The following is a 24484-nucleotide window of genomic DNA, read 5'->3' as shown; positions in this document are numbered from 1 at the left end:
TGTGAAATAAGGATTGACTGAAACGGTTAATAGTCAAAAAGGTTGTCCTGATGGTGGACCCAGCAGTTTTCTATAAAGGCTGCGCACTGTGTGGTTTAACAACAATTATTCATGCAGGAACTATTTTTAGCAGAGAACTATTGCACAATTAGTACTGTTTTGAATGTGGCTGCAGGGTGGAGTAGCCTTGACTCAAAACAACACACTACATCCAAAACAAATTCCCAAAGCATGCACATGTGCATATGTGGATATGTGCATATCATAATAATAACCTTGTTTATAAAACACTTTTTAACACAAAGTACAAGGTGCTGCACAACTAAAGGTTAAAATACAGAAGGAAGTACATCGAAAACAATGTTCATGATAATAATATAGATAAAAGGCTAATAATAGCCTGGCACCCTAAGTTCATGTGCACTACACATGTATGAAAGACATATATTTGAAAAGTGAGAAAATACATCAGAATGTTTCCCTGTTCACAAAGTTGTTCTCTTGTTTACAACTGACCTCTGTTATACATGTGTTTGCATCATCGTGGATCAATATACTGTGTTTCTATCATGATTTACACGCTTTTTGTACAAATTTCATATATTAATATGAGGTCTGTACTCTAATAGTTTTATCTAAAGACACAGAATACTTAACTATGAGCTTAGATCATCAGTGGATGTATTCTGTTATTGTGATTCGTGTTACTGTGCTATTACTAGACGTGTCCTTAAGAATAGAAGTAAAAGTGCACATAATTATAAATGTATTTACTGATAATGAAACCCATAGCTTGTGTGTTTCTGTGTATCGAAGCCATCACCCCTGTGCATTCCTCCGTCCTGCACACGCCGGCTCTCGTGTGCCATGGCCTTTTAAGAAAAATGAGAAATAGTGGGGAGTGACGTGTGTGCGCGCACAGGCCGGAGGCAAACTGACACTTGCGGAGCGGCGAGAGACAGCGAGCGACAAACGGTGAGTGCAAATACCCAACTTTAGAGGCGGCGAAGCGGCCACTAACCACCGGTTTGCGCCGCCGCACGGAGCCTCGACGCCCGCGGGACGACGGGCACATGCTGCGGGACGGGTGTTGTTATCCGTCGGGTAAACGAGGGGAATTGTCCCCAAGTGCAAAACGGCAGTGAGCAGCACTCCCATTTTTCTAGTCAAGGCCAGGCGGAAGGGCAGGTAGCAGCTAGCAAGCGAGCGGCGGCGCTGTCTTTCCCCAGCGAATAGCACCGGAACGCGGGTTGTTTCGGGGAGCTGGCGGGGCCGCCGGGTGTTAAAGCCGCGAAATGTGACCGGTTGTGTCGGGTTTCTGAAAACCGTGCTGCGTTCGTGTCACACGCCGCGGACAGGAATGTGTCGGCTAGCTAGCTAACGAGCTAACGAGCCTCGGCTAGCGGTTTGCGAAGCGTCGGCCCGTCTCAGGCACTTAAAGCTAGCTAGTTAGCGGCATTTTGGCTAACGAGCTTGATAACGGGACTTAGCGTGGATGCTGCGGGTGTAGCGGGATCGTTTATGGGCAGATGCCGCCCCCCGGCTGCCTGGATTATAGATTATGGTATTTTTTAAAGGGTTTATCAGTAAAGAGGGCTTACGATTTGAACGGTTTGATTAATCGTGAGGGGAAGCCACGGTTGTGATAATAGGCGGCGGTGTTGATTGCTCCTCTGCGGTGCAGTCACAGCCACAGATTGCAGGGACTTAGCATGACCTGCAGTGATAAACATATGCTGCTGCCACAAGCAAATTAGGTAGATCCACAGCGAGATAACCCAGGCAGCTAAAGTCACTTTCTCATGTCTGGCTCCAAGCTGTGTGTGTGTTTTTTTTATTTTTTATTTTTTAGCTGCTGCCTGGTCCAGTTTATTTCTGCTGCGGAGGTGGTGTGTAACAGGAAAAGTGTGTGAGCTCAATATCCTCAAACAACTTGATTGATAAAAGATGATCCAGCAGGGCCTGGTCTGAAAAAAGCTCAGATTGTACTGTCCTCAGTAAGAGAGAGTCTTACATAGGCAGTAAGTCTATTGTTTGTGAATCCAATTGCAGGCTGTCGAGAGGCATTACACGCCTTTAAACTAAAACTACTATTATTGTGACAGTGCATCGTGCTCACTTTTTCCTTTTTATTTCTGCAGCTTCCTGTAGCAAATGCTCTCACAGCTTCATATGATTGTTTTAAAGTACGTTGTTTTTCTATCATACTTTCACATTGGATTGTATGGTCACGAAGCATTTATTAATACCATCCGATCTGATGTTTAAATGGTCTCACATTGTCCAAGTGTAAAAAGACATGTCTGCCACGAGTTTAACAATATCAAAGTGGTCGTTTTTCACTCTGTTGATAGAAATCATGCATCTGCCTCATCCTCACTCCCCCCGAATCGCTCCACAACCCCAGGTTTCGATGATGAGATACAAGCTTTTCCACCCACTTCCTTTCCTCCTTCTCTGTACAAGCCCTGCAGTCTGGAGTCTTGAACAGGAACAGAGACTGGAAGAGGCTATTTTAGTAGGCAGCTACTCCTTTTCCATCCTATCAGCATGAAGCCTTCTTGCTGTCTGGAAAGAGGATGTGGTTACAGGTCAAGGCCCCAGCGACACAGATGCATTCGGTTGATGCTGTTTGTCAGTTACAGATCTTTGTCATAGTTAAGTCACAGTGAAGTTTTTTGTGCCTCGCTCCAGTCTGGTTCTGACTCATGGGGTCATCATAGGTTGTGGTTAGCCTAAAAAGCGACATAAGGCAGATGCAGATAGATAAGGGGAACATTTGGTTCCTTTAGGTACTTTTTTAAAATTCATGTTAGGATAGATTAGATGTGCATTAAGTTTGACGACTGAAACTGCTCTTTAAGTCTTTTCCCTTGAAGTCAGATTAGAAAGATTACTCAGAAGTCTTGATTTCCTGAATGCATGTTTTGTGGTGGTATCTATCTCACACACACATTAGCTTCTTGCAATATGTAATTGCACTACTTGCCACTGAAAACTTACTGCTTCTTCTTTTATAAACTGTTGGTACCACTTTATTTAACAAGCTTGTAAATTCCTTATTCCTTAGCAAGTTTCCTGAGGAGTATATAATTTGGCACTAATCGCAGGTAAATTGGAGACAGTTTAGCTGGTGTTCTCTCAGTCAATTAATTCAAATTAACTGCCAAATTAGCCAGTCTCCTAGGGCACCGCAGGTCAGCATAAACATGCAAAAATGTGCAATTTGGCGACAGGAAGTCACATAGTTTAATGTATGGAGAGTAAAGGTTTAATAACGCTTTATTTTACAGGCCCATTATTTCATTATAATAGTTTCTTGAAAGTTTCCTGGTAAGAACAAGGTAGTTTAGTTGTAATTACAGTAAATAGTGAGACTGATACTGTTATTTTCACTATTTTATGTAATGAATATCAGTGAAACAAATTTAAACTGCAGTGAATATTTATAACTCATTCATTTATTTTGAGAAACTTAATTCTTCATCAATGCTGAATGTTTGCTTGTAAACACATTTTGCATGAAAACATCTTGGAACATTATTATGGAATGAACTGGATTTTATAAGATGTAAGATAAACCATAACCATAGTTTGCACAAATTAATAAGTTGAATAATAAAATGCAAATTGAATACATTTTAACTTTGGTTTAAATGGAATAGTAATTTAAAGGACCTGGCTCTGGAAATCCTGAGTATGTTTCCAGGAAGTGTTTCAGAAATTATAAGGGTATTATTTGGAAATAATAATAATAACTCTGAAATAAAGCAGTGCTGCTCCTTCTTCTCTATTTAAACTCTTTTCTTCTGCTGTCAGTGGCACATGGTTTATTCCCCTAAAGTTTCTTATGCTGAGCTCAGTGTAAACAAGTGACGTGACCTGTGGTTTTGGTGCAGGTAATGAGTAACCAGGAGCTTATCAACATTTAAAAACACCTCACCAGAACAACTTTTATCTCACCCTGAGTTTTTCCACCCCTGAACCTCAAAGGGATACACTTTTTAACAGTGTTGCTTCGGTAATTGTCATGTGGGTCAACAAGCAAGCAAATAAGAAGATGCCATAAGGGTATGTGTCATGCTGCTAGCTTAACCAGCGGATGTGTGCAGCTTCACCATCCGCACTGGGTGGGAGATACACAGGGCAGCTGCCAATCATACAGCCTGCTGAGTCAGTTGCTGTGACAGCTTCGCTGCTATCGGATTATATTCGCTAGAACAGGAAATAGTGGATCCTGAGGGTTGTGGTTTAGCTGTGTACCCTCCCGCTCTCTAATTTTGAGTTTTATAGTTGATGCAGCCTCACGTTCGCTGCATATTCTTGCGAGCAGCGCCACCTCGTCCAATTTCCAGCCTTAGATGGATGCATAACTTTGGTTGGAGAGGGTGAGTGATGTAGTGATGTCATGGTGGAGCATGTTTCTGTGGCATGTGGCTTTCCCTCGCTCCTTATTTGCTAGGGTTACTACGAGAGCAGAGCACTGGTCACAGTGTGTGTGTTTGTTTTGTCGGGAATGAAGTGTGTAGTGAAAAGGCAGTGGAAGCAGGGAGAGGTTTGGTGTTAAAGGGAGATGTCCTTAAATGGCCTTTTGTGTGCGTGTTTGTGTGCATCGTGAGTGTGTAGGCAGGCAAATGAGAGTACAGCATTGTCTTTAGTTTTCCTGGTATAAGCGTTAAGCGCAGAATAGATGCCAGAACAAGAGCATCTCGTCCCCGATTCTGTTTTTGCCTTTTGTAGAAAAGGCTGCAGTCATGAGTGGAAAGCTAAAAAAGAAACAAGCTCAAAGGAGATAGGCATTGTTGTTTACTGAATATCTAGCAGAATTTGTCTTGATCAATAATGTCATTAAGTTTGAGGAAGGTGGTATTTATATCTTTGCTGGCATTAAGAACAATTACTTTGCCACTTGTTGAAAGCCTGGATTAACGCATCTGAGCTGAGAAAACCTTCACTGCTGCTTCTGCTCATTGATGGAAATTGATAAGATTAACACCAGTGCTACTATCCATTCTGCCTTTGGGCCCATCGATTTCCCCTTAATGGTCTTCACAGGTTTTCAATGTCATTGCAACTGTCTGTCTGTCAATATCTAAAATTAATAATCACTTAAATTAAATAGCACCATAACAGGTTCTATGGGGGAAATGAGAGAATATTTTTACTTAGAGAATAAATCTACCAACCTACCTGTGTTGTGCTAATATTATAACATAGTATAACATATAGCATATTAGCATAGGATATTTATCCTCTGTAATGGATGTGCTGCTCCGTTAGGCATGAATACAGCATCAAATACATGGAATTCAAGATGCTTCAGCATATTGCTGGTGTTTCCAACCAATACAGTTTGTTGTTCAGCAAATCACATTTCCACGTTGGTCTGGAACCTCTCAGTCCATTTTCAATTTCTTGAGGCGTTAACAACAGTTGAAGAACTGATCTATAACCAATCAGCACATAAACTGGTGACGTAGTTTTTTCTTCTTTTAATGTAAATATACCATCCGCTTGGTTTGAATCTGTTTCGATAGTTGATACAACAGACCTCTCCACATTAGAGGTCGCCCTCTTTGTTGGTGCTCCCAGGGGATGCTCCTCTGCTGCGCCTCCAGTCTTAATCGTCCGGAGGTTTGTAAGCGAAGCTGAATTATCCGAAGACTAATTTATTAAAGCCACTAAAAACACACAATAAAGCAGTTTAGCATGAAAAATCGTCCTGGAAGGGGCTGTGAGATGAGCTGTCGCTAAGGTTTGCTCAGCTTGTTACTCGGGTAACTTATGGTCCAGATGTTGTGGAGTTTTTTTCGGGGGTTGAATTATCCACAGAGGTCTCCTCCTCCCCAAAACAAATAGACCAGGTGATCCAGTGAAAACACAGAATAAATCAATTTCATGTTAAAAATGTGTCATCTCCAACACTGTTGGCTGGGCTTGCTGGGGCCATTAACGTTTGCTCAGCTTGTTTCTCCAAAAAGTTGTTATCCAGACATCCGATGACTAAAATCATTGATTTGGTTAAATTAATCAGTTTTAACTATTACCTGTAGTTACAAACAATATAAAAAAAGTAAAGCATACTAAAGTGAAAATGGGGATATGACAATATTGACAGGTGACCAAATGAAAGGCCAATAATTTGATTAAAATTATGCATTTCTTTTAAGTGATTCAGTCAGTAAAAGGTCAAAAATGCCTGAGAAGACCCTCATACATTTTTAGACCCCAAGCTGTTTTGTCAATATAAGTATAACAAACGGTATAAAACCAAAAACTATTGGATTTCTAAATAAAAAGAAAGAAAAACAGCACATTTCAGGTTGAGAAGCTGGAACCACAAGAGTTTTGGGAGGTTTTGCTTGGAAAACAATGAATAGATTATCAACATAGTTGCTGATCATTCTTTTTTTTCAATCAAGTCATCATTTATTCAATTGATTGTTTCAGCTCATTATAAATAGATGTTAGCAGCTTGTAGAGCGAAATAGAATAACTTTAAAATTGCAGATAAATCTAACTGATATTTAAAAGATCTAGGTACTTTTTTTGGCCAAAAAATGAATTAGCTTGGTGTTTTGCATATACCTCAGTTCTGCTTTTCCTTCCTGAGTATTTTTAAAGACGGCACTCTTCGGAGGAGCAAATGTCCTTTTTCAAAACCTCTTTGAAGCAGTCACATACTGTAATAATCTTAACAGCCACTGTCACAGAATGGGCCCCTGATGTCATCTGTCTCAGCAGGGGTCAGTCCACAGCGTCCACACAAAGAAACGTGATGTGCACATAGCTGACAAGTGAGGCCTACCCTAAATCTGAGTCTGACATTGTCTGTGTGACATTGTGTATGTGACACTGTGCATGCACTTGACTCTGTACTCGATTGTTTACATGAAAGTGCAGCCGCGGACTGTTTGCATGGCACTTGTGCAGCCCTGTTCTTTTTCTTCTCCTTCCAATGGCTCCTCCCTAATCGTGCGAGCAGAACTTCACTTTGTGCGTAGAGGATTAGTGAATATGAATTATTCACAGTCCGGGCTTCGTATCCCACATGGTCACTGCTTGTGATTGAAGTTGGAGGTCCTCAGTCCTATGTTCACCTCCCCTGAGTGTTTTGATGGAGTGTGCAGTAAAGAGAACAGTGTAGGAGGGGATCATGTGCTTCCCACAGTGGCTGCCGATTAGCTTTTGGATTTTTGCTAAAAAAAGGTTTTGCAAAAAGAGTTGATTTATCAGTCAAGGCTATGCTGTCTTCTTTTGGGACCATTTTAACTTAAGCCCCCTTCTGATTTTCAACACGGTCTTGATGCCAACAAGCTGCAATTTTCAAACAGTGACCCAGAAGTATTAGACTCCTTCTACAAAAGTAAGGTTGATTAAATTAAAAGCTACGAGTCGTTTAACCCAAGAATAACTGGTGTTAAACCACTTGAGTAATTCTTGAAGAAAGTTAAGGAAACAACCACATGTCGAGCTTGAATCCGATGTGGCACCAAAGTATGACATTCTCAACAAAAATTTGTTGATTGATTAGGCAATCAATAGAAAAAGAACTATTTTGATAGGAGATTAATCGTCTTTAACCTGCACAATCTCTGGTTCCATCTTTCCCAATGTGATTACCGGCAGCTGTTCTCTGCTCTATAAGATTGTGTATATTTGTTTTCTTTTTGGTTGGTCAAAGCAAGACATTTGAAGAACCTTGGAATCTTTGTTGAGTCTTTGTTGTGGTTTTGTATTCAACTTCTAAATCTACTTTATTGTCAGTGCTGGTAAATTGTGAGAAATCCATGTTTCTCTTGGTCCTTTTTAAAATTGATCACTCTCTAGCAAAACTTTAACATGAAAGTAATATGGAACCAATAACTGTCAATGCATACCGTTCTACCTGGTCAGAATTTATTGCTGCATGACTGCTGGTATGTGGCAATAAGCGACCTCTAGTTAAAGCAAGTTAAAAATGATTTCTGTTAAATCGAGTTGCTGCGCCTGTCAGTTTAAGCCACTGACTCATTCGGTGAGACTCCTCTGACAGGAGAATGTTAAATAGAACAAGAACAGGAACAATAGCGTAACAACATGTATTGGGATACGGAATAGGAAAGACCATCGAAATGATTTTGAAGCTGTAATTTTAAAATAAAATAGTTTCTTAATGTTCCTTTAATAAAGCCAGGTTCTTGTGTACACATACACATGTTACTGTACATGAAACAATAATCATTACATAATTCAAATACTGATTTTGGACATTGATTACCATGGCAACAGCTGAAGGTTTGAAGCTTTCAGGTCAGCCCGAGTATTTTGTAACTCTGCAGTGAAAACATGTCATCCAATAGGATTTTTTCTTTTTCTTAGAAGGGTTACTAGAAATCTTCACATCTTTTCAGCCAATTTAAAACCATGTTGGCTTATTTTCTAAATGTCACAGAGCTGAACATTTTTTGTAGCCAAAATCAATCATTTGAAACTGCAGTTGAAATATGAAATATGATTTCATATAAAAGGGAATCAGAAATCGCCCTCTTCTTCACCCAGCTACAACTTAACCTCAGTCTTTGTCTCTGTAGCCCAGCTTGTAGTGACCCAGTTGGCTAACTCAACTGACTTTGCGCCACAATGTGTGCCAGTGATTCAGAGCCTGTCTTCAAGGGATATTCCTATGATTTCACAATTTCCTCCCCATCACAACTATCCTCCTCCCGCAGCTGCTTTCTGTCATTAGTCTAAATGACTGTTGCTTTTTTTTTTTTACAATCCCAGGAATGAGCGAGTGGCTAAAAGTCAGACGGCAGGGTGTGTTTCTGGTGAGCACAGGCCAAATGATGGTGTCATTCGGAGGAATATCTGCCAGATCCATGTATTATCTCCCCCTCAGTTCCCCCTACACTCATTCACATCACAGCTGGTTCGTGTTAGAGAGGGGTCACATACTCCTCACCTCCTCCACCCTGAAGCAGCTCCACTTATGGGTGTTCCCTCTATTGTTGTGCTGCGTCTTGTCCATAACCTCCAGGAATGAGTAGAATCCCTCCTTTCTAGAGTGGGAAAAACTAAAGAGACCAGTCTGGGTTAATGTCTTTGTTTTGCTCAAAAAGAAAGTTAGCAGAACTTATTTTTAGTTTTGTTTCACTCGCTTTACTTCACGTCTCTCATTTTGCTTGTCCCATTTTTCTCCCTGTGTGTCCACTGCAGACCGTTGGGCTGTCCGGTGAAACAATCCCACCATGCGTGAATACAAGCTAGTGGTGTTAGGCTCTGGAGGTGTGGGCAAGTCCGCTCTGGTGAGTATCCACACACTCCTGACCCCCTTCCTGCCTCGCTCTCTTCCTTTGTAGCACACTGTCAGATAATTGTCAATGAAACTGCAACACATTTTGCTAGGTTTTGCAGAAAGGCATGTGGTAGAACAACTAAAGCAGTGATATAGTAAGACACAAGACCACAGATGAAACTGATGAGCAGATATCAAACTATTTTATTGTCATTGCAAGATTTTCAGTAGCACATGCATGTTTGTGAAATGTTACTTGTTCTGCTTAGCTAACTTTAACCAGGTGTCAAAGTTGGGTTAATCCCTCAGACTGGAAGGCTGACCTGTTTAGATCTTAAGACTTTATCATGTGAACTCAGTCTACCCCTGATGTAAATCTGCCACTAAGCACAGTGCTTTATGTAGCTTAGGCCAAACCTTTCACTTGCATGTAGTCACACATGTTGGGGAAATGAACGTGTACTGGGGGTTTAGTTTAACTCTTTCTGCTGCCCATCACCTCCATGAACAAACTCAACATATACTCATTCCAGTTGTTGTAAGAAGCTAGAAGACATGGCACCGTGGCCATATTTGCGTCGCTGGACGTTTTGTTCTTGTCGCCATGATCTGACTTCGACTTGCTATGTGTCTTCTCTTGCAGACAGTTCAGTTTGTACAGGGAATCTTTGTGGAAAAATATGACCCGACAATAGAAGACTCGTACAGAAAGGTGAGTGTCCTGTGACAGCGGCGAGGGAGAGGCCGCAAGTGCTGGCGTGGAATGAGCTGATTGTTAGCAGCTGCTCTGCAAGTTAACGTCATGATATTTTCCTCTTTTCCTCTTTTCCTCTTTCCTCCTCTCTCTCTCTCTCTCTCTCTCTCTCTCTCTCTCTCTCTCTCTCTCTCTCTCTCTCATGTATAATTTCCCATCTTTTTTATAAAATTTTTGTCCTTAAATTCTTTTATTCTATTTCTCTTTCTTTCTTTTTTATTCTCTTTTGACCTCTGTGTTATTTGTCGCTGTTGGTCTTTATTGTATACAAGAATGTCAAGATGCACTATGATGTGCCCAGTGACCTGAAATTAACTCTTACATTATCTCACTCATTCTTCCTTTTTTCCACAGCAAGTGGAGGTAGATGGGCAGCAATGTATGCTTGAAATTCTTGACACAGCAGGCACAGTAAGTGAACTCCTCGCTACTGAAAGCTCTGTCAATATCCAGCTGTTCGATGTATAATGATTGCTAAGTCACTGTATTGAATCCTGCCATTGTAAGTAAAGGTGGAAACACTGATAGTAGGATATTACCTTGATTGAAAAACATTGCTGGTTCAGATTAATTACTTTTGATAAGATAAACATAAATGAAGGAGCAGTAAAAATACAAAGACAATTAGATTCTATTGTTTTCCTTCAAAATAAATAAAAATGCCACCTCAAAGTTGCCCAGTGTTTTTATGTAAAACTAGCACAAGTTTGCTAGAAGAGTGTTGATAAGCTTTTTGCATACAGAATGCCTGATGCTATTAGCAGGTTGCCGTCATTTTGTAGAGAATAGAATAGAGAGAATAGATTCCAGATTCCTTTATTGGTCCCACACACATGCACAGACACACTACATGCAAATGGGGGAAATTTATCCTCTGCTTTTGACCCATCCGTGTGAACACAGCAGCACACAACACACACAGTGAACACACAGAGCAGTGGGCAGCCATGGACGGCGCCCGGGGAGCAGATGTTGGGGGAGTAAGGTGCCTTGCTCAGGGGCACTTAGACAGTGGGGTAGGGAGTCCTGCAGTCTTCTGCGAAATGTCGTGAAAAAATCTTTTCTGCATCAACCAGGGCTGCAACTAATCCTCAGATTTCCTCCAATAAGCACATGGTCCAAAAAACATCTGCAAATAGTTAGGAGAATGCATGTTTTCTGTGACAAACAGTCCAAACCCCAAATAGTTTTCTTAATTTACTATAACAAAAAAAAAGACAAAGAAAGCAAAGCCTTCCATTGCAGATTCTACAATTACCAAACGTTTCACACTTTTTCTTGGAAAAAGAAAAAACTGACCAATAGTTTTGACTTGAACATTCACTATATGTATTGAGTAGGTCACACCAACATGACTTCTTATTGTATGCAGTGTTATATGATGTTGACAGTAAATCTTTTAACAGTATATAAAGTGCAGATGGCACATGGCAGAGCTCATGCCCCGTTCTTCCTCTTTGTTTTTCTGTGCCGTGTAGGAACAGTTCACAGCGATGAGGGACTTGTACATGAAGAACGGCCAAGGCTTCGCCCTGGTTTACTCCATCACAGCACAGTCCACCTTCAACGACCTCCAGGACCTGAGAGAACAGATTCTACGAGTAAAAGACACAGAGGATGTAAGTACACAGTGTGCACACTCAAGCACCACAAGCATGTTTACATCAACTCCTCCACATTTTCCCATAACTTTTTCTTCACTTCATTTTATTTCGTCATGTCCGAATAGGTTGTTGACACCAGAAACTGTGGAAGATAGTGCAGATAGGTTACAGGCCTTATTTCTGTTGTCAGCCGCCTACATTGTTCAGGGAGCTGATCACACTGTTGCCATGGATACCATTCAACACTGTAATCACAGCATCTCATGCCAGTGATTACAAACTTGGATTACCTTGACATAAAGCAGGCGCTGTAGTGGTATTTCTGTAGCCTTGTCTCTAGTGTGCAAACAATAAGCTAAAGCACTCGGTGAAACTTTTGTACAGTATATAACCTAGCATTAGCTGATACTAGCGTCCTGGAGGTCCCTGTGGTTTGTTTACTTAATCTGTGTTTGACATGGAAACAGAATTGCCCCACACGTAAACTTAGTCCACTAAAAAGTAGGCCAATGTCTCAGCAGGAGATGTTAAAGCGTTAAGTTTTGCTTTTTGAACAATATGGTTTTAATGTTCAAGTCAGCTCCTCGGCTTATATCTGTAATGGTGAAAATAAAGAGGAGCATGTCTCATGTAATTATTTTCTTGCTTCACTGTTTATCAGGAGCACATTTCCATTTTTCTGTATCTCTGGTGAATTGCGAGGTTGTTGGAGTGAGTAAACCCTCCAACCCCTTTCTGGTGGGGCAGTGCGTCAGCAGGATCTCAGATGCCCTTTTTTGGTGATCTCTGGAGGGATTGAATGTTACCATAACCCTCTCTCTCTCGCTCTTTCCTCCCCTCTGTTGCTCTCTGTTCCCCATCAACCATCTTCGAGGAGCCTCTCCAGCCTGCTGAAGGAGTTTTATACTTTTTGCATCTTTTCTGTCCCATCTTTTCTATCGGTTGTCCTCCTGTTCCCCTTCCTCTATATCAGTGCCAGTAAGCTTCTCTGCTTTCTGTTTTGACTGGCCTTTTCACTGCCTGTTGCTCTGTGTTTCTCCCTGGTCTCTATGGCCAGCTTTGTGGCCTCACTGTGGTCTGGCACTCTGTGCGGGTGATTGGACGTCAGGGATGCAAGGAAAGCCTCAGCTCATCAAAAACACACTGGATTGTGAGGCTGTGGTACTTCATTAGAGCCTCCGTGGTTAGAGAGCTGAGGTTAGCCTCAGGCTAACAGATGGATTGCAGGATCAGTGGCTCCTCAACATGCCAGAAAACGGCTAATGTCCCTTTTCTTCTCTATTTCTTCCTTCTGAATGTATCCCCAGTTTTTTATCGGGCTATTATGTCCGCTCCGTCAGCTATCAGTCCTGTGGTGATTTAAGTCTTTACCTATGATGGTTGTGACATCTGTTTATCTTTCTTTGCCCCTTGCAGGAATGCACGACCAAAGGAGATGCTTAACATGTTTTCCTTTTTTTTTTGGTTAGAGCTTTCATACTATTGAAGAGCGAAAGCTTGAACAGTCTGGTTGTTGCTGCAGCTGTTCTCATTCTCAACTCTGCCATGGACCATTTACTGCAAAGCTGTCAAAATGAACAGATGCCCCTAATATTGCCAAGCTCAATTCAAGTGTTTTTATGACTCTACGTTAAACACCAAATTCCATCTCCTTAAATAAGTCGTTAGTCGGGAAGAATAGTAGTCACCAGCATGTTAAAAGCTCCCTTCCCATACTTACTTCCACAGTTCTTATGTAAGAGAGGTCTTATGACTTTTTCTGGGCCATTTCTGTTTCTGCTTGTGTGAGTAGGACGGCAGTAATGCCCAACTCGCTGCTTGTGACTCACCGCAGCATTTGGAGCGACTGACTCCATCCATTTAAACTAATCTATACTATGCTATCCTGTGCTCCCGCAATCCAGTTTAGCATGCCATTGTGGGCACGATAGGACCTGTCTGTAGCATGTTAACACTCTGCTTACAGATTCTCTGTGGGCTGTGCGGATTCCTCAAGTAGGTTAATGCTGCCTTGTGTGCTGCTGACACCGAACATTTTTTCCCTCCTTGCATACCTTCATCCCTCTCGCTCCATCCTTCTCATCCTAGCTTGGCCCATAGTTTGTGTTGGGAGGGCATACCATTGGTTCTCCCAGGACCTCTGGGAGAAATGCCATTCAGCAGTCCAGCGCAAAGGCTTGTTTGGATATCAAACATCAAGCAGCAACCTCTATGGGGTTAATCTAAACATCGCAGTTTCCTGTCGTCTGCCCCACAGCCCAGAGAGAGCAAGAGAGGGAAGAAAAAAAGACGCTGGAATATTCATCCTATACTTTCAAAAAGTGCCATTAGGAATGTGGCCACTGTCAAATACAACCTCTTAACATTAGTGGCCTCTGGGTGGGAAAAGGACTGAAGTGTGAGCAAGTTAGCACATGTCGGGAAACTACCATATATTTTCCAGAACCACAAGACACAACTGGGGGCAGTTTCTGGATCAGAAGAGGTTATTGAAGGCAGGATTTCCCATGCAGAGATTTATTTGTTGCTGGCCTACCACAAATAGATTACCCCAGCTGATATTATTGGCACCTGATGTGCTGCATGCAAAGTTTTCCACTAGTTGATTATGCCTGTCACTTTGTTTAGCTGCACCACACAACACAAATATCCGGTGGACCTTTGGAAAACTCGGATGTTGTCATAAGGTTTTACTGTGGAAGGTTTTGCAAAGCCCAGTTTAAACGTAAAAATGGAATGCCGGCCGAATTAACGTACAGGCTCACACAAACAAACAGTCTCACACTATCATGTAATTCCAGGGAGCAGCCGGAACATGCAATCCAGCTGAAATGTTCGAAAACATTCAGGAAGGAAAGCGATGTTATCCCGGCTGGGCGGGGCTGCCACGGCTTCCTCCAGGCCAGCGTGCTCCCTAGATAGCCGGTCAGGAAACAGCAGGCAGGATGAGCCGCATCCCGACACCCTGACTGCTCCTGCTATGCCCGATGTGACAGTTGAAGGGCTGAGGTTTTGCCCAGACTATTCCCCTCTTCCTCAGAAAGTTTTTGTTTTTTTGACCTTGGTTGTGAAAACATCTGAGTGAGAGCACAAAAGAAGAAGTGCAGGGTATTTGGAAGATTCCCATACCAGCTGGACTTCATGTCAACGGTTGTGTTCTCAGCATTAGTTAGAGAGGATTTCCTTTCTACACAATAAAAGAAACTACCTTCCTTGCAAGTTCCTATTGATTTTTTTAATCTCTTTTGTCACTGTTTTGCAACCTAAATGATTTCCTTGGCTTTGCTGGAGGGATGGATTGATTTTTATTGATTGTCTCTGTGACCCTCCCACATCCAGGCTTCTGATTGAAATGAATAGGCTACTTAACTTTATTAATTATTATGTGCTTCCCTTTTATTAGACATGTGCTCTTTTATTATTGATACTGTTAGATATTTTTCACGTCCCAGGCCTCGGCGCTGAACCTTCACAAACTCTAATGTTACCAGTGATACATTTACCGGGTGGGCGGAAGCCTGTGTAAAGGACATAGTTTGTTGACCATACTGAATGAATGAATCTAGGGCTGTTTCGAGTCATTATGTTTGAAGAGTTGCATAATGACGTTAATGTTCGATTAATTGTCCAGCCCCGTGTGTGAGTGCAGGAAGTGTTCATTGGCTCTAAATGCTTCAAGAAGAATGATCCAGCACTGAATTCGTACAGTGTCGTCATAAGCACTGTAAGAACAACTGACTGGATTTATACAAGGGTTATGTCCTGGTGTATGTCTTAGACCATTGAGGTGACAGGTTATTCTCTTCTCCCTCTTTCCCCTGCAGAGGTTTATAAAGATGCTTTTTTATATTTTTTTACACTAGTGATATTTTATTCCAGTCTGTTTCCCACAGTTTGTATTGCATCTTGTAGGTTTTTGCAACATCCAAGTTTTATGTTGAATTCCACTTCATTTGAATTGCACATGAAAGCAGGTGAATACAGTTATGCACCATAATACAATTTGGGATTTTCCAGTGTTATGAAAACTTTTTTTCTTGGGGCCATATTTGGATCTAAAAAGTATGATTTAGGTATTTGTACTAAAGTTTAGCTATTGTATTGGCACTTATACAAAACATGTGCTAATGTTATACTGAATCTGTCTCACTTGCTTTGTTTGCTCCGCTAGAATTCCATCTACTATTTCATACATATTTTCCACCACTGCTTTACTTTTGTAACCTTACTATCGACTCACTAATTTTTCCTCCCTGTATTTCTTTCCCTCTATTTATTTTAGTAGACTCGGTTAACGACTTAAAAAAAAAGTCACATCTGTGTTTGATTAGCATTTTTCATTCAGATCTGCTGTTTTTCTTCTTTCTGTACGGATTAATTCATTTTGTCACACTGTTTTCAAAATATTAAACATTTCAAAAAGATTTAGTATCGCTGCCGTTCTGAATTTAAGTGAATATATCACAAACTTTCCTCAAATATTCATCCTCACTCTCTCTTGTTTTGTCTTCAGGTGCCGATGATTCTGGTGGGGAACAAGTGCGACTTGGAGGATGAGCGTGTTGTGGGGAAGGAGCAGGGCCAGAACCTGGCCAGACAGTGGAACCACTGTGCCTTTTTAGAGTCCTCTGCTAAGTCAAAGATCAACGTCCTCGATGTGAGTACACACAGAAGTAAACCACTGATGAACATGTCCAAACTGTGAACAGACACCAGCACAATCAGACATTCACTTAATCTGTCAGGGAGTTGTTTAATTCTGAGAGTAACCTCGTCAGCAGACTTTTAATTTGACAAATGTATTGTTTATTAACAGTGTAGGAAGTAATGAGCTCAGTTACTTTTAATGAAACCTGCCACTTGTTAAACCAACTGTGTTTAAACTGTGACACACAACACACGCTTTAAGGTGTAACATTGTGTTTACCAACTGTATCACCACTGATGTTTTTATCACTTTTTGTTTGTTGTGTCTCTTAGATCTTCTATGACCTGGTCAGACAGATAAATAGGAAAACGCCAGTGGAAAAGAAGAAGGCGAAAAAGAAATCCAACTGTGTCCTGCTTTAGAGACTCCCCCTCCAGCCCCTGCAGCAGCTCTGAGCCAGGTGTGTGTGTGTTTCACCTAAAATGAATAGCATCAATCATAAATCCTCATGATTCTGCCTACACGAGTTGTAGTTTATTATTTATTACTCTCTGAGCTTGTTAGCAGTGTGCGGAAGTCACATTTATTTGAGTCTGATATCAGATGGTTGTGATGATGATGCTACTCACAGCTGGTTTTAGCTAAAACTAGACACACTGGACTTTTTTTTTTTGTATCGTCTGCCATATCAATAATTTGCTGTGTGACAGTTTGGTACAGTTCGGTTGCTTCAGCTCTGCAGCGGCAACATTTTCACACCTTCTCAAATTCTCTTTTTCAATGAGGTCATAGCTTCTTAGCTGTTAGCTCACTCACCACAAAACTTGCTTGTGCAATATTGTCTCAGTGAGAATGTGGTCAAGTGAAAGCTGCTTGTTGGGAACCCAAACTCTATCAAAGAGTGTTGACTTTATCCCGGCATATTTGTCCTTATTGCTTATCTAGTTTGGCATGATTTGGGAGGTCATGACTCTTCATATTGGCCTTTTGTCAGCACAGCAAACCAGTTGGTAGTGGTTGTGTAGAGCCACCTGCTCTCCTGATGTGATGATGATTTTCATGGGTGAGGTCTTAAAAAGATCTTATACAGTATATAGATATATACAATCTATATTTTACACAAATGTAGAGATACCAGTATTACATTGTGTGAACAGTTTTTACTGGTGGTGTAACAGGTAAGAAAGCTGACCCTATCCTACAGGGTCAGTTTATCCCTAATAAAGTCAGCACATAGTCACACCTCACCTGGCCTGGATTCATTTAACTCGACCTAGTGTTTGTTGAAAGGGCTTTTTGTGTAGACTTTTCCAAGTGCAGCCGGCTGATGTGGACACAGTTAAATTCTTCTGGTAGAGGAACTAGTCCATGTGATGATGAATCAGTTGTCTTCTTGTTCATAGTTTGCATATGTGGGATGTGTCAAGTTATTTTGGCTTTAAAAAGCTGATGCTGGTGATTTACCAGCAAACATCCCTGAGTCCGCTTTTCAAAAGTGTGAAGTGCTTTCATTACGTTTCTTTAGCCATCATTACTGTTTGAATGAATGAGTCACTGTTGACGATGTTTGGATTTTAATACGAAACTCAGCCGAGCTCAGCAGCTACTTTGATCTGAGGAAATCCTGGTCCGTTGTGAGGTTGTTTCCTAGAAAAATCTGAATCGTTTCTCAAAAATGTTTGGGGTAGTTTTAGCAGGATGCTGATACTGAGGAAGTGTGAAAACAAACACTATCAGTAAACCAGAAGGCTGATTCCTGTAAATTATTCCTGTCTAATTTAAATACCTGACAAATGAAAATACTTCATCACATTAGTACACAGTTCCTATAATGGCAAAAATATATCAAAGAAGTATTTATTTTTGATTTGCAGCTCTGCCAGTAATGAAAAAGGCATAGTTAACTTGGTATGAGCAGTGTAGAAGAATCCTGCAGGGTTTTATATATAACATACATAAGATTTAACCCTCTCACTGATTTAGGAAGTCGAAGTAAATAATTTTTCCCGTCTGCTGTGGAAAGTTTCCTCTCGAACATTCAGGTTCAGTCAGTTGAGGAAATCTTCTGAGGTCTTATGATGTGCGCCCACACTCGCATGGAGATAACTGAGTCGGGCGTCAGTGTTGTTCAAAATTTAAGTTAGTGAAGCCTAAAGGGTTCAGTATGCTTGAAACTAACTGGGTTCCACAATGGTGGCGCCAGTCTTGATGTGTGATTCCTGTGGTCACACTCAAATGTCAGGTAGAAACGTTTGCTGTCACAGTTTCAACCACACTAATTCACACTTCCTTCTGTGTGTCTTAGTGGGATGAATCATTCAAACGTGGATAATGACACACACTTTCTGACATGGCAGTCATTATGTTACACTGAGTTTTACACACAAAGTGACAAAGGATGTTGTTGAAGACAGAGTAGTTGAAACTCTGCCGCACACCTGATCTGTCTCTGTGTAAAGTGTGCATGATTGTTAGTTTGTCTGTTTTGAAGAAGTTACAAAATGTGTAACTTAGGGGCCTCAACACATCTTTTGTGTGAGACCAATGGTGGGGTGGCAGAACGAGGAGGGAGACTTCGGCCTTCAACTGAAGGACGTCGGTACACGCTGTCACTTCTCGGGGTGTGAACTGTGCTGAAGCGCCCTTGAGCAAGACGTTGGCTCTTGTTTATGATGTTGAGGGATTCGGTCCCGATGCTGCCGAAGCCGATGTTTCTCTCTGAGTGGACAAATAAAGTTTTTACATGGAGCAGCATGTGTCCTTTCCTCACTTCGGTATCACATTGTTTTAAATCATATGTGGTGGAGGGGTCCACCGTTTCCTCCTATGAACCTGAATATGCCTTATTGTTTCTGGAAAGTTCTGCAGAAACTGTCACCTCTGGTTCAGGTGAAAAACATGTATAAAAACATATGAATAATAAGTTAGTGCTGTCGTTGATGAATGAGTAGAATGAAAAATGAAAAAACAAAATAACTAAACAAAGTGCTCAACAATGAATCACACTATTGGTTACCAGTGTTAGATGTAATTAGGTGAACAGATGCAGCATGAACAAGCAGCTTTTGGATCAGTAGTAGGACATCTTTCTTGTGTACCAGGGGGATTTTCTTGTAAAATGGGTGTAATTGGTAATTTCTAAGTCTCTTACAATCTCTGTCAACACATTTCAGCCCAGCCTGCCACAGAGATTTTACACTAATCTCCTTCAGTATCTTTTAACTTTCAGTTCAGGAGGAAATAAAACAGATTTTACTGATAACACCGGATTATTCAGCCATCAGGGTCGCTAAACCATCCACCCACCCACCGCGTTCCTCATCTGAATCCATCTGTGTTGGGCAGTTTGAGGTCCGGAGGGTGTGAGAGGGAGGCCTCCGTTAACAGGCCCTAGGGCGGTGTCTGCCCCCCCGCCCCCCACCCCCCACCCCATGCTCCCATTCACACGCTGGCCAGCCCAATGAACCAGCACTAATGGGATTACAGCCTCACTGTTCCACTGCTCACAGCAGAGCAGCCCCGTACACTGGGAGAGGGGCTACAGTGCCAGTCTCGGATGGGGCAGAGAGAGAAAGTTAATGGGACATTTCACTTCGTGGCCATTTTCCAGATTGTTGACCTCATAAGCTACAAGCTGTCTCTGATTTTACTGAATTCATTGGGGGAGAAATTGTCGGGGAGTTCCTGACATCATACTGTGACTGTTGTGGTTCTGAATATTAGTATTTACAGTTGTGTAACTTTTTCCTCATACAATACAAGGTCACTATTGTATATATATTCCACTTGGTTGTGAAAAAGAAAACTCTTTTAAAGATTTAAATGTTATACTATGTATTTCAGAATGCTTCTTTCAGAATTCTCAGCATGGTTCCAGATTCTTTTGGGCAGATAAAGCAACAGGTGGCCTCATTTCCCCACAGACTTTATTTATTTTCATGGTCTGGAGTCAGACGTTGCCCCATGTTGTTTTATCACCTTAACACCTGATGCTGCCATTAGAGTTTATAGACTTGGTAACTGAGGTTTTATACTTTGATGTAGATGCTCAGAAGTTTGGCTGGATGTTACTCCAGCTGCAAATGATGCATGTCAGGATATGTTCACTTCTAAGAGCAGCAATAACATGGTTATAACACTATTTATCACTTTCTTAACATGGCCCTGGATCAGGAATACTTAAAATCTAGATCTTAAATCTGTGCTTCTCCTACTATTACAACTCAAATGAATGAATAGATTCTATCCCTACCACGCTCCAACCAGCACTGTGAGGTCAAACGCCCTCACTGACCTCCCGGACGTCCCATAACTTGCTGGGCATGCGCTTGAAGGATTATGCATATGTTCACTTCTATTTCTAATTCGCTCATGCTCCACCCTCAGGCTTTGCTATTGGTAAAAACCCGAGGCCATTAGGGATTTGATCAGATAACTGCTCTCCATAGGCTCCACACAACCCTTGTTTTAGTTGCGAAGCTAAAAGCAGCGCTGGGGTGACGAGCTGAGCAAAGAGGGTTTCCGACAGCAGCTGCACCAGTGACACATTCACATCATGTGTGAGGGAAGGTAATGATGGGAAAGATTCCCGTGATTCCCATGTGGTGAGCACACATGTTGTTGGGTAAGAGCCGTATCAATAATTTAGAAAAAGCTATTAATGGCTACTGTATGCGAGTGTAATTGAACATGTTCAATGTAGCACAATATCTACTCGTTTGCGTTTTCTTGAACCTGCACTTCTCTATTATTTGTCGGCAAGTTAAATACACAGCAGCTTTCAGAAAAACCTGACATTCCCCAGACGTAATTACAACTTGGATGTGAACACTGTTTACAAGTGGGAAACAAGTAATTATGGTACCTCAGCTGTGATGTGAATACGGCACGACCGCAGAATGAGTCACTTCTGTGAGATGTGGCTGCACTAAAGTGATGACCGTGTTGGACCGTATCAGAACCAGACACACACCAGGGCTCCTGTACCCTCTCTCTAAGCATCCCTGAAGGAGCTGACGGTCTCATATGTATTTTTGGAAAGTATCAGAGGGAGGGTTCCCCGTTCTGTGAACTACAGCAACTTGTCAGAAGTTGTGAACAAAATAAAGTGGTGTTCACTCATGGCTCCCTTAAACTCCTGTTTGTCCTGAAAGTGTCTGCAGGGATAAGGGATTAGCTGTAAGTGGGCGGCTCTTCTTCATCCCTCTGGACTCTCTCTTTCACTGCCGGCCTCAATTCCTGCTCTCAGACTGTAAGAGGCTGTAGGTGACACTCAGAAAAGCAGAAATTTGTTGAGTCTTTTCAGGAAATTGTTGTTTTTTAAGACCCTGAGTTGAGTGAAATCCTCAAGAACTGGTCCTAAACTTTGACCTATAAGTCATAAAGAAACTTTATAAAAGATTGGGTAAATAATACTAAGGGTTACTTTTAACTTTAAACTGCTAAATTCGTATAGCATTGAATTCAAGGTTACAGCTACAACACATGTAACACAACTTGAAATGTTAACGACTTCATCTTCCATACTGAAACATGCAAGAGGAGGAGATGCATCAATTGTTAACTAGGTTGTTTTCTTGGTTTGTGCATTTCTGAGAAGCTGTGAGCAGGAGACAGAGTGAAAGAAGTTACATTTTACCTTCTAGCAGTTAGTTTCCATTCTCTCCTCCTACATTCATAGGAATGTTTAAACAGGTGTACTGTCATTGAACAGCCTGCAGAGGGCAGTGACAGCTTGTAGATGGTGAGTTTGGGGCTGGTCATTGACTGATGAAGTTAAAACTAACCAAACCTCTATGCTGTGTTGCAGAAATGCTGTAATGAAGAACTGTTGCCCTGATTGGAACGTGCCAGCATTCCAACAGCCCCGAAACCTCCCCGTCACCCCATCCACCCACCCAGCCCCGCCCTCCCTCCATCAGCCATAAACGGTGAATCAGCTGACTGAACTGCTCCTATCAAAGACGAGGATGATCTACATGAGAGAGAGTGAGAGAGAGAGATGGGGAGAGAGAGAGATGAGAGAATGAAGAGAGAGTGAGAGAAAGACCGTAAGAGAGAGAGAGGGGGAGAAGACTCTGGTCTCTCGCCTTTGAGGACCTTCCTCTGTGTCTCAGTTTCAGTGTGAACCCCCCCCGAATGGACAGTCTCCATTTTTGCACCAACAAACAAAACGCCACAAACTGTTGATCATGATAATAAAAGTGCAGCAAAGCCTCTGAAAGAATAAAAAAAAGTGTCCAAGAGCCACCAAAACGTGGCCAGAGAGCAGCCCCCTTAGATTCATTTAATTTGGCGGTTTAACAAAATGAAAACAACCGCTTTTAAGAAGGAAAACAACGTTAGAACTTCAGTATTTTTCATCTTTTTCAATATCAATATCGTATTTGAGAGACATGGAAGTTGACCTCTTTAGTTGTATGATTATAAATATTCTTCAAAAACAAGCATGAAAAAATGCATCAGTTATTAAGTGTAGATGTTTTCAAGTGAAATCAAGTGGAAAAGTGAGAAATTTTTTATAGCCATACACCTATTGTCCATGCCTGTCATGTCAGTGATGATAGATCAAGGTCTATGATATGTATTATTATTTTTATTATATATTTTTTTTCTTTGTTCGCCCTGTTGTTCATGGACTTCTCTTCTGCAGATATCTCTCTTTGATGTGACTTAATTTTATACTCAGTCACTGGGATTTCATAGCTCCCATAATATATTCTAATGCCATTTTTTGCATAATAATGCTTCAGAAAAAAAATGGGCCTTTTTATAGAAGAAATATGGGGGAAAATAAGGATTGATTTCTATGTCTCTTGAAGCTGAAATATATTATACTAAACCAACTCTAATAATGCTTCTTGTGTTTTTCTGTCAATGATGTTCCAGCTTTTATGGATTATTAAAGTACATTTTAGTACATTTTCATTATATTGGTCAATGTATTTTTGTGAATTAAACTTTTATCCAAAGGACATTTGACTTATTTGAGAAGAGTGAAATTAAAAGGTATTTTTAAAGGGTTGGAAATTACAAATGGAACAAAACAAAAAATTGAATGGGGACATTCTGTTCGCTCCAGTTAACAGGGTTTGTATTCTATACAGTGAAGCCACTCTGTCCATGGATCAATAGACAGTACATAGAGGACAGTCGCTGTCATTGCCATACAATAAATGTACAACCACCCTATTTACTATATATGATGATCTACACACGACTTGCTTTACCACTAGAGGGCAGTAGATGAACATTAATGTTCCAGTTGACACTGTACTGACTCAATACCCCAGCAGCAAATTACATAATGCGCTTCAACGGGGCAATGGCTTCCTAAAGAGCAGGGATTGGTAAATGTTTAGCTTACCTGCATGTTTCAAATTAGTTTTCTGTAACACTGATATATTTATGAGCTTGAGTTTTCATCCCAATGGTTTCAGACGTTAGATTTAAAGTAAGACTGTGATCTAATGTGAGGCTACAAATATGTTCTTTTCATTATTGACCAAGCTGTGACTCATCAATTTTATCTATTAATGGTCTATTGGCAGAAAATTATCCTAGTGATGTTTTCACTAGTGTGTTTTATCTAAATTGTATGAATAGTTGTTTTCTCTACCTTAGAATGAGCCCTTTATATTTAAATACTTCATATTTACATCAGGAGCAGGTCCTCTCTACGTTGTGTTTTGTACAGTAGCCCAGACTGGACAAACTAAACACCTTTTGAGTTTTTATGACAACTGTAGGCTACCACAGGTTCTCTCAAATGTCTGGAGGGGAGGGTGAGGTGAGGGGGTATTCAGCTGCGACATGCAACTTTACCACTAGATGTCACTAAATCCTACACACTGAACTTTTTAAATGGCAAAAAATAGTAACTAGTCATAATTTCAGGAAAAAAATTCACAATATGATAAAGAAAAGCAGCCAATTCTCACAAGGTAGAAGCTGAATCTAGTGAATTTTCTGCATTTTTACTTGAAGAATGAAGATGATCGTCATCACAACAGTTGATAAACCATCTAACATCGTACATGTTCTCTTTACAAACCCGTAACACTCAAATATCAGTTGATTGTTATATCTTATCAATAAATGATATGATAACTTGGTGAATTCACATAATTTCATTTTAAAGAATATATTGGAACATCACTGAACCCTCCTGTCTTTTATAGTCTGTTTTGTCAGGAGTTAAA

The 24484-nt window shown here is 41.0% G+C and overlaps 1 protein-coding gene across 2 annotated transcripts; it reads left to right on the top strand.

Annotated features, from left to right (window-relative positions):
* The first annotated feature begins 824 nt into the window (after window positions 1–824).
* Window positions 825–23213, top strand: LOC118104695 (ras-related protein Rap-1A). Of its 2 annotated transcripts, none has more exons than XM_035151746.1 (8): window positions 825–975; window positions 9199–9287; window positions 9921–9989; window positions 10386–10442; window positions 11510–11650; window positions 16149–16292; window positions 16616–16743; window positions 22093–23213. In XM_035151746.1, the coding sequence occupies exons 2-7, from the start codon at window positions 9231–9233 to the stop codon at window positions 16703–16705; spliced, it is 558 nt and encodes a 185-aa protein (XP_035007637.1). In that variant the 5' UTR covers window positions 825–975; window positions 9199–9230; the 3' UTR covers window positions 16706–16743; window positions 22093–23213. The 2 variants fall into 2 exon arrangements, with proteins under 2 accessions (XP_035007637.1, XP_035007638.1); XM_035151747.1 differs by lacking the exon at window positions 825–975 and adding an exon at window positions 4245–4388.
* The last annotated feature ends 1271 nt before the right edge of the window (window positions 23214–24484 follow it).

Source organism: Hippoglossus stenolepis, chromosome 3, assembly GCF_022539355.2.
Source record: "Hippoglossus stenolepis isolate QCI-W04-F060 chromosome 3, HSTE1.2, whole genome shotgun sequence".
In the NCBI taxonomy this organism is placed as follows: Eukaryota; Metazoa; Chordata; class Actinopteri; order Pleuronectiformes; family Pleuronectidae; genus Hippoglossus; species Hippoglossus stenolepis.
Note: the sequence above shows the minus strand (reverse complement) of the source record. Positions and strands in the feature narration are given on the sequence as shown.

What these genes read in the sequence shown, in the direction of transcription:
- LOC118104695 (XM_035151746.1), top strand. Translation starts at nt 9,231, where the DNA reads ATGCGTGAATACAAGCTAGTGGTGTTAGGCTCTGGAGGTGTGGGCAAG. An exon ending in TAGAAGACTCGTACAGAAAG is followed by an intron (nt 9,990 to 10,385) that starts GTGAGTGTCCTG and finishes TTTTTTCCACAG; the next exon opens with CAAGTGGAGGTAGATGGGCA. An exon ending in TTCTTGACACAGCAGGCACA is followed by an intron (nt 10,443 to 11,509) that starts GTAAGTGAACTC and finishes TGTGCCGTGTAG; the next exon opens with GAACAGTTCACAGCGATGAG.